This window comes from Filicampus tigris, chromosome 22 (genome assembly GCF_054856515.1).
Source record: "Filicampus tigris isolate MCC_2025a chromosome 22, RoL_Ftig_1.0, whole genome shotgun sequence".
In the NCBI taxonomy this organism is placed as follows: Eukaryota; Metazoa; Chordata; class Actinopteri; order Syngnathiformes; family Syngnathidae; genus Filicampus; species Filicampus tigris.
Window position 1 is genome coordinate 2,489,973 of NC_141238.1, and position 18,964 is coordinate 2,508,936.

At 39.2% G+C, this 18,964-nt stretch overlaps 2 protein-coding genes across 8 annotated transcripts; one reads left to right on the plus strand and one right to left on the minus strand.

Moving 5' to 3' along the window:
• Positions 1 to 772: 772 nt before the first annotated feature.
• Positions 773 to 1,605, plus strand: LOC147126457 (uncharacterized). Its single transcript, XM_086023070.1, has 2 exons — positions 773 to 938; positions 1,193 to 1,605. Exons 1-2 carry the CDS (start codon positions 773 to 775, stop codon positions 1,603 to 1,605), a joined length of 579 nt encoding a protein of 192 aa, XP_085879196.1.
• A 759-nt stretch (positions 1,606 to 2,364) lies between these two features.
• Positions 2,365 to 17,704, minus strand: LOC147126458 (basic helix-loop-helix ARNT-like protein 1). 7 transcript variants are annotated; one of them, XM_086022581.1, is made up of 17 exons: positions 17,146 to 17,704; positions 11,990 to 12,101; positions 11,862 to 11,900; positions 11,622 to 11,660; positions 11,040 to 11,197; positions 10,889 to 10,971; positions 10,687 to 10,779; positions 9,823 to 9,940; positions 9,592 to 9,738; positions 7,620 to 7,854; positions 7,363 to 7,469; positions 6,360 to 6,510; positions 6,215 to 6,273; positions 6,007 to 6,118; positions 5,797 to 5,881; positions 5,646 to 5,724; positions 2,365 to 4,564 (listed from the first exon to the last, which is right to left on the minus strand). In XM_086022581.1, exons 3-17 carry the CDS (start codon positions 11,879 to 11,881, stop codon positions 4,407 to 4,409), a joined length of 1,644 nt encoding a protein of 547 aa, XP_085878707.1. In that variant the 5' UTR covers positions 11,882 to 11,900; positions 11,990 to 12,101; positions 17,146 to 17,704; the 3' UTR covers positions 2,365 to 4,406. The 7 variants fall into 7 exon arrangements, with proteins under 7 accessions (XP_085878707.1, XP_085878705.1, XP_085878702.1 ...); XM_086022579.1 differs by having other exon boundaries at positions 17,116 to 17,704; XM_086022576.1 differs by having other exon boundaries at positions 15,766 to 17,704.
• Positions 17,705 to 18,964: the final 1,260 nt, after the last annotated feature.

Sequence of the window (18,964 nt, forward strand, 5' to 3'; positions counted from 1 at the left end):
CTCATTTTGTTTTGCTTCTAAATTAAATTTTACACGGCGGTCTCTTGTCTCCTAGGTCCTTGGTATGAACCTTGTTGTGATGGATTTCCTGTTCATCAGTTTTTTACCCATTGCCTGTGCTTTTGATCCCTTTACGCCTCTGACGATTAATACTACAGGTGAGTGTGCTTGGTCAAATCTTGGTTGCCACCTACATAGGATATTTTCAACATTACGGAAAGCCATTTATTCACTTGAAATCCTTGAATCTATCCTGGGGGTTACGTTACAGACCGTCCCTCCAATAAATGAGGAAGTGAAATCTAGGGTACAGAATTAAAAAGAAAAGAAAACATGAAGAAGGGCGAAGGGGAAAATCACAAGGTCCAAACTATGCTGCTAAAAGGGAGGGGGCACAGTATGGGTTTGGAATAGAAAACCTCAACAAACATAGCGACATAGAGCGTTATGTCTACGTTGCTGTAACCACGACGCAATTGTTTTCAGATTAGCATCGCCGTTGCAGCAGTTTTATCGGAACGATTGATCGAAAAAAAAAGATTAGCGTACGGTAGATGACGCAAAAGAGATTTGCTGCTGCCCTTTTATCAGAATGAGAAAATTGTGTCTTGCTTTTGATTGGACGCTGACAAAATTATCCAATGAGTGTCTACCATGTAAAATATTTTGTAAAGTGTTTAACCAACTTTCTTCGATGGATCTGAACTAATTGCCTCCAGAATCCAAGCTCATCTACCACGCTTCCATCAACAAGACAGAAAACGTGTTTGGAATGTTCAACTGGATCGGTTGCCCCTTGCTGTTGACCTGCATGTGTATCGAGCGCTACCTGGCCGTGGTTCGACCCGTGTTGTACCTGAGACTGCGAAAGCGGGAGTACCACATCGCCGTGTCCGGTGCGGTGTGGACACTCACATTTTCCTTCTGCCTGGCTTCGGGTAAATTCTGTTTGAGTATCTGAGTGACCAAATAATGACTAAGGGCTTGGCTATTTAAGCAACATCCTGGCAATTGCCCCAACTACTGTGGCTCCACCGACCCGAACCGCTCTAAATTCAAATGTTCAGCTCATTCGGGGCATTTTGGGGAACCGTCTTTGACATTGTCAAAATGTCCACATTGCAATGCCAAATGACTACTTTGCATATTTACGTCCACTTTGTTGTTACATCTACTTTCTTGTCGTGCGCAGGTATTATCAACGACCGGTCTTTCATGCTGGCGCCCGTGTGCATCGTCATCTCGTGCCTCTTCAATGTCATGTTTGCCAGCCTCATGGGCGTGGTCCTGTCCCTCCGCCAACAAAGCCCGGCCTGCACAAACCCCGCCGGGTCACCCCTAAAGAGACGAGCGGTGGCCAACGTGCTAACCGTGGTGGTGCCCGCTGTGATCGCCTACACACCCGTTTGCGCAATGGTCCCCTTTCTCATTTTGACTATCTATGGTAGGCTGAAAGTAAATCGAGTGTCCTGTTATGCGTATCAGTTCTGTCAGTTGTTTCCAAAGCTCGGCGTGCTCATAGGGCCTTTATTTTATTTCGCCAAGGCGAAACAAATCTTATTTCTGACTGGGAAAAGGAGCAGTGCACGGGGAGTTGCATCATGAGTACCTTTGGGATTTACATTTTGGGGATAGTTGGAAATATGTGAGAGAGAGATGGAAAAAAAAATACAGGGTAATTCGCACAATATCTCGCTAACATACTTGAAACACACTTCGGGTTGTTTCTGCGTGTATTATAAATGTGTCGGGAAAGATTAGTATGTGTGTGCATTTTATTTCATGAATTCATGACTGCGGATGGTTGAATAAATGACTTCTCTGCCTTGTTTGCTTGCTCTGGTGTGAAAGTAACGATTTTGATTCACTATGACTGTAAGAATCAAATGTTCTTTACTGAAGTTTTCATTCAGAACAATTGGAAGATTGCTCTTTCAATATGCAGTTGCTAAAGATGACTTGAAAATGGCAGAAAACTCTTCCCCAACATGTGGGAGTGGCCAAACGTGACAGGGCATGGCCAACGCATAGCTCCGCCCCTGGCTCAGAGTCAAGCGCCCCAACTAAATTGAACGCGTGCATAAAACAAAGCTAATCAAGGAATTTAATTTTGGTTGTGAATACATTTCCACATCTACATACATTTATATTGAATGGGTTTGATGATAACACTTGCATTATATCTATAAATCTTTTTCTTTAAAAATAACTGTGTGTTTGATTGCCTGGCTCATGTGCAATTCAAAGAAATAAAATTGTCTCACAGTGATTTTAAATATCAGTGTTACATGTAGGAGGCTGTTAGTTGTTGTGTTTTATATGTTCTATATCTCAGAACAATAAAACAAGCAAGGAACTCAATACTACAAAAAAGTACTTTACTTCCAAATTGAACCTCGACTCCTTACAGCAGAAACATCGACAACAAGTAATTAGCACGTACAAACGGACAAGACACGTTCTCTTCTGATAGCGGGTTTGAAGCCAAAGTTGTTGGGTTTTTTTTGTTTTTTTTAACCAGCTCTGAAAGCCACATCGCATTGTTGATTTTACAAAAACCCAAGGCAACACAATCACATTGTTTTTCAACAGTAGAGGAACCAGTGATAGAACCCGAGAAGTTTGCATGAGCTGGATGAAGGAAGAGGATTTCACACAGTTTTGCTTTTCTTTTTTTTTTTTTCTCCCAAAACCCTCCTCCTGTCGGTTTGTTTTTAATCCTCCAAATGTTTTGTTCTTGAGTCTAGCAGTGTGCTGTGGTAGGATTCTTTTCGACTCTTCACGCAGTGGTTCAAAAGTCACCTCCTCGGATATAACAATAAAATGTGCACGGAACCATGTTGCATATTCTCAGTAGCAAAGTTGAGATAGGCTGACATTTTCGTTCACAAAAGGCTGTTGTGGTATTGGGACATTCAGCAACGTACATACGGACGGCATTAAATAAGTGGAAAGTAGCATCCAGACAACAGAGAAATTGCTAACGTGCCTTTCAACCTGCACAACTTGTCTGCGACAAAAAGCTCAGTAAACAGCCTCCTACCAAATACATATTGGGCTTTCAAGTCTTTTCCCGTATATTAATGTGGTTTTTTTTTTTTTTTTTTTACTATTGTGGGCCCATTTGAAGTGGAAACATTCTTCCAACCCCCCAGCAAATGACCGTTACCAAACTGCAAAGTCGATACAGTCAGTGCGCGATGTCATGACAGTACAATAGCTCAAACATTCTTTTACAGCACATTCACCTTTTGTATTTTCCCGTGAGACCAGCTCCAAAGGACTTTAAAGTCACACATAGTTTCATTTGATTTTGACAGCTATTACAGTACAGTTAATACATTTGATTTACCCTGGGTATGGCATTATACTTTTTTTTTTTCAAGAAAATTAGGACAAATATAAAATAATAAAATGTCACAAAAGAGGGAGTTAAATAATACTCAGTTTGCTCTGCTACATCCCAAATATGAGAGTTGAAAGGTCAATTTTGACAGTATTAGCATAATCTGCCGAGTGACTCGCTTTGTTTTGCCGTGCATCAGAACAAATTTAATATTTTACTCCACCTTAGTGACAAGATATTAATTTGGCTATTAAAAACAAATTGTATTAGCATTTTTTAAAGCCAACTACTGCCAAATGTAATATTAAATCATCAAATTCATTTCATGTCACCAAAGTGGAGTAAAATATGACATTTTTTCCCAATAAAGTCCCCAAAAAGCAATTCGTTAAGTAATTCTTCCAGTATATTGGCCTGTGTATGGCCATTACAACAATCTTTTGCTTAAATATGACATTAAATAAATAAAATATAATAAAAATATTAGCCTATTAAAATGTGATCTGGTGCAATACATCTCAAACTGAGTAGCTTGGGTATTTGGGAGGGTCATATAATAATAACTTGATTATTACGTTGGCAGCAGGGTGCTGCTTCAACCTCACTTTCTTTTCCGAACATTCTTTTCATTTTTGGACAGTATAAACTACGCTGGCAGTTAACGGGGAGGGCAGTGGTGATGGTGGCTGGGTTGTAAATTAAGGCCTGAGGCATCATGTCCTTATTTGCATAATGCTAAGAGTCTTGAGCGACTCCACCAAAGACAATGTAGAAAGAAAAAATACATTTGGTGACGGACACGCTGTAAAAAAAAAAAAAAACTAAAACAAACGTGTAAGTTCTTCGTCTAGCAGCACTGCAGGTCATCAGTCGGATTTTTTCCCCACAGTCAAAGGGAAAAAGTGATATCCTGTCTTTCAATCCCACCGGAAGACACAATCACTTCAAGTGGCGTTTCCGTAAGGAGAAGTCAACAGTCGGGATGGTTTTTCGACCCTACGCGTCATGTCATTGAGTGGACTTTTTGGGGAGGGTTGGATAGTGAGGCAAAAGCGGGGGCTCAGAAGGGCCAGTGTAAGTCGTCAAAGTCCCCCGACTGGCTCATGTTTACGTCCGTCTCCAGTAAGCTCATGATGACGGCCATGGCCGCCTCGTCGCTGCTAAAGCTGCTCAGGCCCGGCACCAGCATGCTGTCCAAGTCCTGCTGGGGCGGCTCGCCTGGGACACGTAAAAATACACAGCCACAAGTCGGGCTTAATCTTCCCTGTCTGGACATTATGGCCACCAAATGGAGGTTTTCTTCTTATTTTTTATTTATTTATTTGCATTATTCCCAAGTTTGTATTGAATTTTCCCCATGGGAAACAAAGGAAATTTACTTAAAGTCATCCAAGGATCCACCTGACATTAGCGCAATTAATAGATTACTTTAGCTCAGCAGCAGTCATAAGTCATCATATTTTTAATGTTTATTATGCAAGCACATTTTGCTTGCAAAAGTAGTTTGATTTCTACTTGTATATTTGCGATACATCCTAAAATATTTTATATTTCTAATTCAGATATTTTTTAAATATCTTGCATTTATTAAAACATGTTTATTATTACAAATACTTAATATTTTTAAAATGTAAAAAAAAAAAAATGTTTCAAATATTGTCTATTTTTTTATACTCCATATTTTTGCCTTTTTTGCCTTTTTTGTTACACTGAATTCTCACTCATGTTGTCCAGTTGTTGGAAAATTGATTTATACTCTTTCGTTTTTGTTTTTTTTTAGTTCATTCTCCATTTTTGGTCCTACATTTTTAGACATTTTATATTACTAATATGTAATTATTGATTAATGTTCTTTTGTTGAGAAAGTGTTTTTTATTTTTAACCTACTCTCTACTTTGTATAAAAACTTTTTTACATTTCATATTCTTCACTCGAAAAACAATTTGGGTCAAAAATGGACTGGTCCGCTACTTGGGTCAATTCGACCCAACATTCTGGGTTGTTTTGTACAAAATGACCCAATTTTGGGGGGTTGTCTTATAAAACAAAAACAGACATTTTTCTGTGCTGTTTTAAACAAAACAACCAAGAAAGATGGGTCAAATTGGATTATTTTTAACCCAACTGTTTTGAGAGTGTTTATATTTTACATATAATTAACATTTTCAATAATTTCATCATAGGGAGGTGAGCATTGTGTCTAATTCTACAGACATCTAGAAATAAGAAATTTCAAAATGATATATATTTTTTATAATTGTTTCCATTTTATGCTGTTCCTCTTCGAAAAGGACAGTACCTGTACTCTCAGAAACGCTGGGGACTGCTTCTGTCTTCAACTCGGATGAACTTCCTGCTTCCTCCTCTCGGCTCGACAGCTGCAAAGTAGCATGATTTAACGTTAACAATAAGGATGCATTTTAGGCGTATGGTAATAATAAATCACTCACACTTCTGCTTGCTTGCGGGGATTCGGGTACACTGTGGGCTGCACCAAACGGACTGGAGACACTGCTTGATGGAGATGAGTTTGCCCTGTTCACAAATAGGTAGAAACAATATGAATATTTTGTATATACGAAGACACATTTCAGTATTTTTGGTTGAAAGTGATATTTTATCGAATCTATCAAACTTAAGCGTGTTTTAAGATGAATTACCTGTAGGAATCGATGAGTTCATTTGCAATTTGTGTGCCGATGCTGCCTGCGTAGATCATTTTGCCCACACCACTTGTGAGGCCTGGAATAATGGGTAACTGTTTTGATTCTTCTGTGGGACAAGAAGAAACCGTTTAAAAAAAAAATAAATATGAAGAAGAAAGAGAGATGGAAAGCACAAAGTATTTCAAATGAGATGATGCGTTACCCTGAGGGCCTTTGGAGCTGCCTGCTGCCTCATCATCTTTTGTGTGGTTGGGCCCCCTGCTGATGAAAAAGAGGTACTTAAATGCCAACTTGAAGCAGTGTAGCAAATATCGCCTCTCTTGTAAAAATGTGACATTAATACTTACGAGACAACCCGGTTTAACGACACGACAAACTCGACTTCTTTGGTCCACGGGTTTGTGAAACCAAACCACTGACTTTGGAGTGAAATGTAGGGACCATACTTTGTTTTGAACTTGTAGCACTTTGTCTCCAACTTCTCCTTGCTGTGCAGAACTACAACGACAATACAATACAATACAATTTTATTTTTTAAGGGGCGGGGCCTCGTCATCTACAAGGAGCTGGGGTCAGTGATTCTGTGACTGTTTATCCTGTGCAATGTACGGCTGGAAGTGCATTCCCGAATGCAAAATATGTGCCTTGGCTCAATAAAAGGTTGGAGACAAACTCACAATAGTATAATATTAGCAATTGTAATGCATATTACTGAGTGGGCTAACTCAATTTTTGTCATTTTGCAATCGGGGGGATATATATTTTGATGATCCGGATGAAAATTATGACCGGTATTTCTTCTGGGTATTTACTTTTACAAAAAAAATGTGGGTTTCACCATATTTTAATAAATTCAATTAAATAACTAATAAATAAATAATATGTAATAATTCCTTAGTGCAATAGTAGTCTAAAACATCTGTCATACCCATCAATATTTCCTGAAAGATGATAAATAACACTGACTTGTACTACTTACTTTCTGAGACTTACTTTCTGAGTCTTCTATCAATCTGTGAGCCTGGTTTCATGGGCGCGGCCCTCTTGGAAATGAGAGTTGGCCCAGTGTTGCACTGATGAATCAGGAAAAGTGCTGAGTGCAAAAATAAACTGCCTCCTCTATGCCAGAATGGGAACTTAACCTTGACCTCAACCAGCATTTAAAGTTAAAATGGACAAAATTGGAGTTAGCCCACTCTTGTTCTCAGTGGCTCAAGTATGTATCAAGTTGATTAAATTTGGTCAAATACGTGCTATGGCTAGAAATGCTGACTTGATTTAATCTTGAAAACCTTTGTCTGTTGCTTTCTAATGCCAAGATTTCAAATGTAATACACCATGCTCCATCACCTTGCCTGTGTTTTTCTGCCAAGTGCTGCAGGTCATCCTGGTGGAAGTACTCGTAACAAGATGTGCCCAAAATTTCTTGCGGGAGATAACCAATGACAGTCGTCGCTCTGTGGAAAAAAAAGGAGGATTTAAATGATAATAAAACTGGTACTTTGTGTAGGTTTTCTATTTAGGGGCTAGCCTTCTCAGTTGAACTCTGAACTTAGGCTCGTGACAGCAAAAAAGGAAAGGGAGAAGAGAATAGAGGGGAAACTCACTGTTGCTCTACAAAAGTGAACTTGCCGTCGATGGCACAACGAGTCACAAACTCGGTGGGCTTGACTTTCATGTCTTTGAGGGGCTGGTGGGACGTGTGACCCTGCACGCGACACATAGTCACCAGGCAGCTGAGGCCCGAGGCGTCCTTCTCGGCGTCGGCCTCCGAGTCCAGGTCGCTCCTGGGCCAGCTGCGCATGTACCCGGTGCAGTGGAGGGTGCAGTATCTGCTCGAGTCTGGGGACACACATTTGACAAAATTGTCCATTTTAACCACATACTAAAAGGGCTTCTTTAAAAATGAATAATATTAATAATAATAATAACATAATAGTTGGATATGACGGACCAAAAGGTACCTAAATGTTTTTAAATGAACATTGCTGAATGATTAAATGCAAATACAAAAAATATGCATGTTGCACTTTCTTTGGAATACCACAGGAGGGAGCCCGTGAACCACTCTTGTTCCTCGGGCTGATATTGTTCATGAAAAATACTAACAAAATAAAATACATATAATAGTATTGTTTGTATGCATTCTTATATAAAATACACTTTTGAATTAAAACATCGTCATTGCACAGTGCACAGAAGGTAAACAAAAAAAATACAAATTAAAACAATTATATTTAATTTGCCACCCATGAATACTATTATTTTTACCATTGGTTGCATGTATTATTTTTATATACATTTTTAAACTAGGCTAATTCAGATGATTGAGGCGGTTTAAAAATCTACCAAATTAAACTTGATTGAACTATTGAAAACAAAAGCAAATATTCAATGATCATTTCAGTAAGTAAAACATTTTTCAAACGTTTTTTTTTTTTTTTTAAATATACAGTATGACGCTTTTGTACCATTGGCTGCAGTTCCTACATTCCCCCTCGAAGCGTCGCTGCCTCTCCTTCTCCTTGCCCAATTAGATGACGAGTAGTATGTGCAGTCGACTCGTTGAGTTTAACTGCTTTCTCTCTCATCTCACTTTGTGGTTATAAAATGCTATAAACACTGACCTACTTCCTGCGTTCAATAAACTCGGCCCACATTGTATAAAGTTCGGAAAAAGGAAACATAGTTTATGGCGAGTCTACATTCACATGTCATTGGCGGCTTTCTTTCCACTAATCATTTGAGTGGGCTAATTGTTCGGTCGGGACCTTTACCTTGACTTGCAATAGCGAACAACAAGTGCTCTTTCCTGTAGACACTGAACACGTGATTTTGCTTTGGTGTTTGACTGTTTCTATTCAAAGCGGTTCATGAAATGCTACAGCGGAAAAGAGAGCAAGGTCATCGGAATCGGTGTGATTTTAATACGGTCATTGTGCTCCTCCATGTTGGTGTACTTTTTTATCTATTCTTTACAGCCAAACCAGAATATGCTTTCTCAAAACAGTGATTTGTGACGCCATCCTGTCTGGCAATACATTGCGATTAGCCATGATCCTCTGGTGACACAGAAAGAAAGTTCAATGAGGTCCTTCTGATAAAAATCGCTCCACATTTCCTACAATAAGTTTCACATTCATCATAATGATCTTTCCATTTGCAGCATTCATGTCACCATTTAGAACCATTACACAACCATTTTATAAATGCAGATGAGATTTGCTGTGCAGAAAGCCAGGGCATGAAAAAAAACACAATTATGGAACAAAATGTATGCTCAAAGGCTTTTTTCACACCATTCTGAAAATAAACTAAATAATCAGCTGTCATTATAAACAGTTTTGGTTTCTTTGTCTGTCTAAGGGAATGTCTTTACATGAAACCAGACCATAATGTTTGGAGACAGCAGTGCTGAAAAAAATGTCAGTGGCATCATCAATTAATCAACTTGGACTCATCACTCTAGAAAAAAAAATCTGCAGACGTTTAACCACTACTTTTAACTTAATTTAGAAAACTTATAAGTGATTGACGGCCACAATGACTTTTTTTCCGATATAGTACAGATGGACCCACCTTTCTTCATGGAAGCAGTGGGCAGGGTGCGCTTGTCCTTGTGCTTTCCCTCTCGATTCTGCTTCATACGGCAGAAGAAGGAGCGTCTGGCTCCAGTGGACAGGTGAGAGGCCGTGACGGGCGTGTCGGCTTGAACAGGGACGCCGGCTAAAGACACCAAAATATACACACAATGTTCCACTCAGCCGCTCCCGCAGTGGACTTGATTCGTCGTCATGACGACAGACTCACTGGCAGCATCGATGAGGCGTTGGTGAGGGTTCAATTCGGACGACGACAGCTGCTCCTTCACCTTGCTGATGTCTTTGGGGTGGATGAAGTCAAACAGACTTTGGCCTGTCAGCTCCACCTGTCGCCGCAAACAATAAAAATATTATTGCTGTTTTGATCGCATCTGCCATGGAGAGAAAAAAGATGTCACAGTGGAGTCATGTCGCGTAACTGTGTACAGTCAAGCCCAATCTTTAATTAAATTAATGTTTTGTTTTTAAATGGTGACTGACTGTGTATATTGTAGCTGGAAATAGCTATAAACATTCAAGCAGTCATAGAGTGGATAAATTAACATTAAATATATAATTTAGAATTCATTTGTTGAATGTAAATTATTTCAAAAGATTTTTTTTTTTTTTTTTTACAAGTGTTACAATAATATAAAATAAGAAATTGGGGGGGGCTACTGCCTTGTTGATGAACAAAAACAAAGCCTACTACGTTACTGGTCATGAATAAATGAATTAAGTAAACAAAAAAGAAAACAAAATATGTTTATAGGTCTTATAAAAAATAATAATAATATTAATGACTATTGCACACCACTTTTCCATGAGAAGGGAGAAGAATGAATGAAGTAATCATTTTCTTTGGGAGGAGGTACTAGTCACATTTAAACTTTTAACATGGAAATGACATGAAAATGTCAAATACTTTCTGTAATATATGTTTTCTGTGTAAAAAAAATGCACTTCAACAAAAATATTTTATGATAAAATAAGTGTTATCATTTGTTGCTCAACACTGAAAAAAACGTCAGCCCTAACAGATGATGCAGGTGTTTGTTGCATCGACATGATGAGTGGCAAAACATGCACACACCCTGGTAAAGCTGAGGATCTTGGAGACGGATTCCGAGATAAACAAAATTTTCGCTCGGTCGCAACTCACAACTAACAGGAAACCGTCTGCAACCTGGAATGTGCACACAGATGAACATCAACAAAGAGATAAATCCGGATTAGCAGATGATTTTTTTTTGTTTACGATCAAAAAAACGATGTCACTGAATTGAGGCACCCACCCTGAGCAAAAGGTGCCTGAGGTCATCATGAGGGAGGATGCAAGGCTTGCAGGCGGCATTGGCGAAGGTGCTGCCCGACCCGGCTGGAAAGAAAAGAGAGTGAATCTAAATTCCCAGGAATTTGTTTGGGTTTTTTTGCGGCGTGGCGTACCTTTAAGGGCTTTGAGGTGCTGCACGGCCTTCCGCAGCACGCTGAGTTTGTCCAGTTTCCGTGGCATGGGCTGACAGGCGGGGATCATGGCGGCTAACTCATCGATGAGGTTGTTCATTTTGTCCCGCCGCCGCTTCTCAATCTGCCGGTGGGGCTGCCTGTAATACATTCACAGTACACATATTGCCCTACCGTAAAAGGAAGGAAGCGTTTTGCTCTCTATATTAAAGGCAAGGTGATTTTGGTCACTCCTTTAATGTAAAAGTGCGCCCTCTGGTGGCAAAACGTGAGCCTTGGTTCATAATTTGGGCATACGCGGACAGACTGTAGTTTTAAGCGGTAATATCACCAATAACCACTAGGTGGCAGACATGTCTCAGTTGCACTTACACTGGTTCTTATACTGCCCAATATTACAACGCAAGTAGGCCTAATATTTTTCGGAATGATATGCAGGACAATCATAGTACAATAATATCCACATTAGAGTGAGCAGGAGCACTGATGAGAAAATTGTGGCCCCCACTTCAGTATTTAAGTCGCACGTCCAATTTTGGGAGGGGAATTTGTGGTTAAAAATACCTGAAGCATTTCATTTTGGCTTGTTGATCATCTTCTGATCTATAAAACAGAACAAAATAAACAGATTTTAATGGATTCATTACATACTGGATGAAGTGTGTACAAGAGTCAATCCAGAACCCAATTATATGATGGCCCATTATCCATTTTCCTTGACAAGACAACAACAAAAATCGAAAATAAATGACGCCCAAATTGTCCTTCAATTCTGCATCGAGCCACAAATAGATTTGAGAGTACCTGCTGAGGTCTTCGTCCATTTGGAAGTCGAGACCCTGGCTGTTGGATGACAGTACGTACATTTTAGCAAACTGACCTGTGCTCGTATTCATTTACAGTTTTGTGTGTGATTGTAGTGGTTGTCTTACTGCACAAGGGTGTCCAACGTGTCCTCCACATCACCCTTGCGCTTCCTTGGAAACTCGGCGGCAGGCAGCAAAATGCTCGCTTGGCTCGGCCCTTCCTCCTCCGCGTTGCCACCTAGCAAACACACACGCAAACACACACCAACCTTGAGTCAGTGTGGGCAGCATCCCGCGTCTATTAATAACACACAGAGGTTTTGAGGTGCAAATGGAAGTGGCAAAAGACACACAAAAAATAATGAAGCGGCTGAGAGGCACCAATCCTAATAAATGTTATTCGACCAATTATTGTAGCAAGTTCAATGGCCAGGATCGCATTCATTATGTTTCCATGGTGATGTCGCTCTCAAAATATAATGTTTCAATTAAAATGTATTATACACACAAGCGTTGAATAAAAAATGTGCCTAAAGAAATGTTTAAAAGCAGTTCTCAAATATTTAACGCAAATGCAAGGAACGTTAAAAGCTAAATACAACTGAACTGTACTTAGGCAGAGATTCTTTTGCGTACCTGTAGGGGGAGCCTGTGTACTACACTTTGAGAAGCGCTGCAGTAGGTAATTGCTGATAAAAGTAGTAAATTACTATTAGGATGATGTTTTACATAAGTCTGCATTGTTTATAAAAACCCTCATTTCCTTTTTTACTGATGTTACTAGTGTTCTTTTTCAAGGTAATGCAACAAATGTTTGTATATTACAATGGTACTGCAAAATAAAATGAAATTCTATTTTAAAAAGCACATAAAATAACATTAAATGAAAAGTAAATCAAATAAAATGTGCATCCTTCAACACCATGCTGTCAAGACTCATGATAGTTTAGCGCATTTGTGTGACAAAAGCTCTACTTTCTTTCCACAGCAGTCAAAACTTTGTTGACTCTAACTTGTGCATACCAAAAATCATTTTCCAATTTCTCACACTATTTAGTCTCCTGCTCGAGCTAGACCAACCCCACCCAAACCTTCCTCCAACACACACATTGCAAAAACAACTTCTTGTATTTTTGGGCTTCGTTGGAAAAACATTCAAATATAGATTACTGACATTTACTCGTATTTCTTTGTTGTGAAAGCACCGAAAGCCAATTTTCACTTCAACATTTAACTGAATTGGCCAACTTAAAATGTTATCAAAGTTTGTAACCTTGACATTTTGAGTTGATCCAACTCTTTTTTTTTTTTTTTTTTTTTACAGTCCAAAAACACACTTAAGGTAAGTTCTGCACAGCCGTCATGTGTTCCTATAAGTGCAAACGGGTGTCACTTGCCAAGACTTTGTAGCCTCAACAACAGTATGTGTCAATCCTGAAGGCACGTGAAGGTAAATTGGATTTGGGCTATCATTTTACCTCATGCTGATATAACGCTGTAACACTGACCTACTTCCCTCGGCCCGACTCACATTTTTTGGCAAATAAATCTTGATAAGTGATGGAAATATTGACCTTGGCATATAGGCTGACCTATATTCACTTTTTTTGGGCCAATTTATCCCACTGATGATTTCATTTTGCACCAAGGTGAAGACCTGCAACCAATCTAGCACGGATTTTTTTCACTTTTCACCACGACTATTGACATGATTCTCATTAATCCCTTCTTGGGACTTTAGTGGGTCATCATGACGCAAAAAGAGGAACGTGGGAGATCGCTGGCTCGCTCTCTTCCGCCCACTACGACACCGCACGCTCACACGGTCACATCGTTTTCTCCGGCCCTGCGTCATCGTTTCCCTAGAATGCGAGGCGGGCCTGGCGCAAACGTGCCATCGGGATGAGCTGCCATGTTGTGAGTCATGCTGCGATTGCAACATGAGGGGGAAGAAAACACCACGCCGGCTCAACTATACAGAGCAAAACCCAAAGGAGTATGCATGATATGAGCTAAATGCCTCGCTTTACCTTGGAGATTATTACATCCCACATGAATAATTACAAGTTATTTGGTGGTGGGAGTCAAATCCTGAATTTTGTCTCAGGTGCATGTTTCTGAGGGAATCTGTGCAAATGTGGCGGCAACACAGACAGTTCTCAGGACCATTGTAAGCTTCTTGCTGAACACTTTTACCACTGTCTCATTGTACAGTCAGAAACAGAAACGTTTGGTACACCCCACGGCATTTAATGACAACAACTACCGGTAATATTTGTTCAACATAATGTGTTTACTGGCATTACAATCTCATTTCAATTTCAACATGTTATTACAGCCCAATGTTCCCAGCTGGTATTAACTTCCAAGAAGAGAACCACCAGTGTGTGCGTGTGTCCTTCTATTGGAGGCAGCTTTCCTGACACACGCACACAAAGTAGTACAGTATGTTCTAGGTTATTTCTGGATAACATAACTACCAGCAAAGCCTTCCTATGTTAAATTTCGTGAAAAAAAATAAAATGAATTATATATATATATATATATATATATATATATATATATATATATAAAGTAAAATATTACTTTTTTAAATACAAGTGAATATACAGATGGAGAATTATCAATGCATTATTCTTATATTTTTATGCACACTTTGTATTGAAATTCATTTGAATGTAAGGGTGTAGCAAACTAGGTGTCTAGTCCAGAAATATGCGAATGACACTAAACCATGAATACAATTATTACTAGCTGCACCCAGCAATTAGAGAAACAACTTGAGTTGGTTCTAGCGACGTTTACAGTTTCTTGATTTTGCCGACCTCTGTTGGCCGAAATGAAGAAAGCTCGCTCCACTGATCTACTGACCCACTTTTCCTCGTGCCTGCACGTGACCAACTTAAGCCCCTCGTGGTCATTTGAATCAAGGTAAAAAAAAACACACACAAGAAAAAAAAAAAGAAAGAAAGAATCAAACGATTCGTTAGTGCTAGACTGATCACATTTAAACATCTATTAAGGACGTTATGTCGTCATGGTTACACTCACGTGCCGAAGTGAGGTATGTCAGCCAAGCAAGGCCACCACCTCTCCCTCCCAACTTTGTGGTGCGTTCCATGACTGCTGGGAAGTCGGAAAGTTCCACTTTACAGCGTCCAAAGAATACATCGCAGTAGTTTGAAATAAGAGAATGCGTCCAAAATAAACACGTGAGATGTTTAACAGGAATAGTGCAAAAAACAAAATTCTTTACATCACTAGCATTGCTTTTTCATTTTACTAAAACACCCCTTTTATTTACCTTTTTCATTTTCTGAAACAACTCCACACTGTTGGTTTCTATCATATATATGCATGTGTGATTTAATGTGTTCATCTCTATGGCGTTGGGGGAAATTCGTGAACCTCGAGTTGGCGTTCCGATGCACTTTTCCGGAGGGAAAAGTCTGGTGTCCGAGTGTTCAAGAACGCAACACGAAGACAATCTTGGAGTACGGAATAATGAATGGGCAAATTTATCGGCGTACAACCGGCGTTTTTTAAATTTTATTTTATTTTGTAACTGCGGTGTCTTACGCGAACAGCGTCCCAATAAAATTAAAATTAAATTATTCTTTTTTTCAATCTATTTTAATTTAGTTAGCTGTGACATTGAACATAAGTTTCCTGCCCCCTAAATTAACCGTCAAATGTATGCAAACTAACGTCTTAAATGTTGACATTTTGCCAATCAAAACTATGTCAAAGTTTTTAATGTTTTTTTAATGATTAATGATAAATGTTGACATTTTGCCAATCAAAACTATGTCAAAGTTTTTAATGTTTTTTTAATGATTAATGAGTGATAAATGGATAATGTTAATGAAGTTAATGGTTGTGAATTTAGAGGTGCCCCTTACCTGCCAGGCAGTCCGCGGTCCCCCGGGAGCCTCCGTCCGACATGGCCAAGCTCGAGGAGCCGATGTCCGGGTGAAGGCTTTACGGTGCACCGCGGCGCATGTGGAGAAGCCGAGCGAGAGAGAAGGGAGCCGCGAAAAGCCGGCGACTTGTATAATTGACTTCATTTTTGTCTTCCCCTCCCACCCTTTCTTGCGTGTGTACTATTTTTTTTTTTTTTTTTTTACAAAGGAGGCGGAGTGGGGTGTGGGGTAAGGTCGAGGGGGCCAGAAACGTGAGGGACGGGACAGCCCTGTAAACTAGGCGGGTGTCCATTTTTCTTTTTTTCTTTTTCATTTCCGCCTTCATTCATACCGTGCGTGATGACGTCACCGATGCGCAATTCATTTCATACATGACCACGATTTCACATACGTACGCCTTTAAATTTGTTTAAAATTATATTGTTCCTCAAGTTGGCATTTTTTATATTTTATGTGACGTGTCTTATATGCAATTTAAAAATCCAGGTATATATTTATTTTTCACCCAAATTGTAAGTTGCTGCAATGATAATCATCAAACTTGATTTATTTGTTGATTTAGTTATCCAAATTAATATGAGTGACCTGATACGGCACGGATGCGTGTTTACGTGCCTCGGGCTCTTCGTCGAAAGCAGCCTCGCAGAAGGACGAGGTCTCACTCTGCCCTTCGTCAAAAGTCGTGCTTTGATTTACGAGCATATGTCGTTCCGTGACCACGTTTATAACGTAAAACACTTGAGTTTAAAATATCTTTCCCCGTTGTCTATAAAAGGTGCTATTATAAATGCATTTTACGTGCTGTGCTTTCATCAAAAGCAATGTAAATCTATACAACCAAAAATGTTAGGATTTTTAAAAATGTTTCTTTATATAAGAAAAAAAGCCCTCTAAATTATTGTACTTCAGATAAAAACATAGTCAAAACAGAATTTAATAGAATAGAAGAAATAGAAGTTTGTGCATCATGATAATTCAATTGACATTGTGCTGCTAATTCTAATGTGCAAATATTTGCCACCAGGGGCCAGTATAATACATACACATACGACATTGACAACACAAAGACTAACTGTAATATTAGTTGCTTTTCGCAGAGGATAAAGAATAGTGAGTATTGTTGTATGTGATGGCTGACTGTGTTGCTACAGTTTGTGTTCAAATATAAGTTGTTTAAAAGTTTATATCAACTGTAAGATCAATGCTAGTTTTGCCAGCCCAGCATTTTCCATTGCACATTAGCATTAAGCTAGCAGAATTTAATAGATGATTCGGTTCAATACACAACTTTCATTCCTTCCTTATTTCCTTGAATACTCCTAAATGCACCTTTTCTTCCTTTCATAAAAGCATGCATACTCCCTTCTTTCCCGCCTCCTTTCCTGGCTTCCTTCTTCACTTCCTTCCATGTTTACTTCATTCCTTGCATATGATACATCCATGTTACCATCCTTCCTTGCTCAGTTCTTTCCTTCTATCTATCCTTCCTTACATCCTCTCCGGGCCTCACTTCTTTACTTGATTCTTTCCTTCTTCCCTTCCCTTTTTCCATAAATTGTTTCCTTCCTTATTTCCAATTCTCCTGCGATCATTCCTTGCTTCATTCTCCTTCCCTTCTTGACTTCATTCAAACGTACTTCCTCCCTTTCTTGTATCCATCCTTTTGTCCTCGCTTCCTCGCTTCCATCCTTGTATCATACCAACATTTTTTTCTTCTTTCAAAAAGTTATGGTAAAAGGTGTAACCCTACTTTTTGTCCCAATAGAGGATTACACATTCTCCAGAGTGCCCATCTCAAACATACCTTCGCCTAATGTAAAATATATTTATAAGCATATTGGGACAACAACAAATCTCCGATTGTGATTTTGTTTGAAAATGGTGAGTTGCAAGTCAGAGAGTGATCGTTCGAATCTCCATAGACGATCTTGGTGGCTCACCTACATCGTGTAATTTGAGACCTTTGTACGAGACTTTACATAAGAGCGCCGGCTGCACGTGCCAGCCGGGCACGTGTTGACCTATATATTATATAACTTGTATAACTTTGACTCGTTAACCCATTTAAAGGGAAGTGCGTCTGGAGAAAGTACCGCGGCGTCACGTTTGCACGTTTCTCTAGTGGAAAACAGCCACTCATCATTATGTTGTTGTTTGGTGCAAGGCAGTTGACGAGAATGCATGTTAAGTTATTTCGACTTGTATTCTGCAAGTCGGGGGACTTCGCGACAATGTAGGTCACACTATTTGATTTTATTGCCCCCCTAAAAAAAAAGAAAGAAAAAAAAAAAGAAACACAATAAAAACTATTTTCTTTTAACCAATACATCCATCATATTTCTAAATCTAACTTTAAACATAAATCTGGCAAACCAACTGTACCCCCCAAAATGTTTAGCATTTTTATATTTCATTGATTGATCACATAAGTACTTGCTTTATCCTGCGAGGTCAACATTTTTTGTAAAACAAAAAGTCTTTAGAAAAAAATTGATCAGGTATAAGTCAGCTATAAAATATCAACTTGCGGATGTCATATTACCAAATCGAGAAAACGCGTGAGCCGTGATTGGTCTTCATTATCTGAGCTGAGCAACTGTGGTGTAATTTTCAGTCCAGCAAGTGGCCAAATGGCCGCCCCCTGAGATGGATAAAAACGGTGGATTTTGCTGCCTCATTCATATTCCACAAATGCAACATTCATCGGAAGGACGTGGGGCTACATAGATCCTATTATTGACACCAAAATATCTTGAAAGCTAATTGGTTAGCACGTTTTCCATCAAAAATGTATTGATAGCTTATTTACATATTTCATCCTGAGTTCAACAATTTTAGTACAGCCAAAAAATGGTCTTAGCTGTATCAAAAATAGCATATTTCTTAGCATATTTTTTGTTTAAAAAATAGATCATTTGACACGTATTTTACCACGTAAATCATACAGTCACTTCCCCAGCGCTATCACTTTGAGTCTTCCACTAACAAATGAGGTCAAGCATCACGTCCACAACCACCTTGATGCATACAAGCCAAACCGTGAGCCATTACTTTCATTTCTTATTGGGTCACGTCCTCTTTTATCTTAGAGCTGTGCGCCTTTCCATGGAGTTTGCTCCACAGGTGTGTGTCACTTGTGTGCTTTCGGATGAGAGGTATGCTAATTGAGTGAATCATC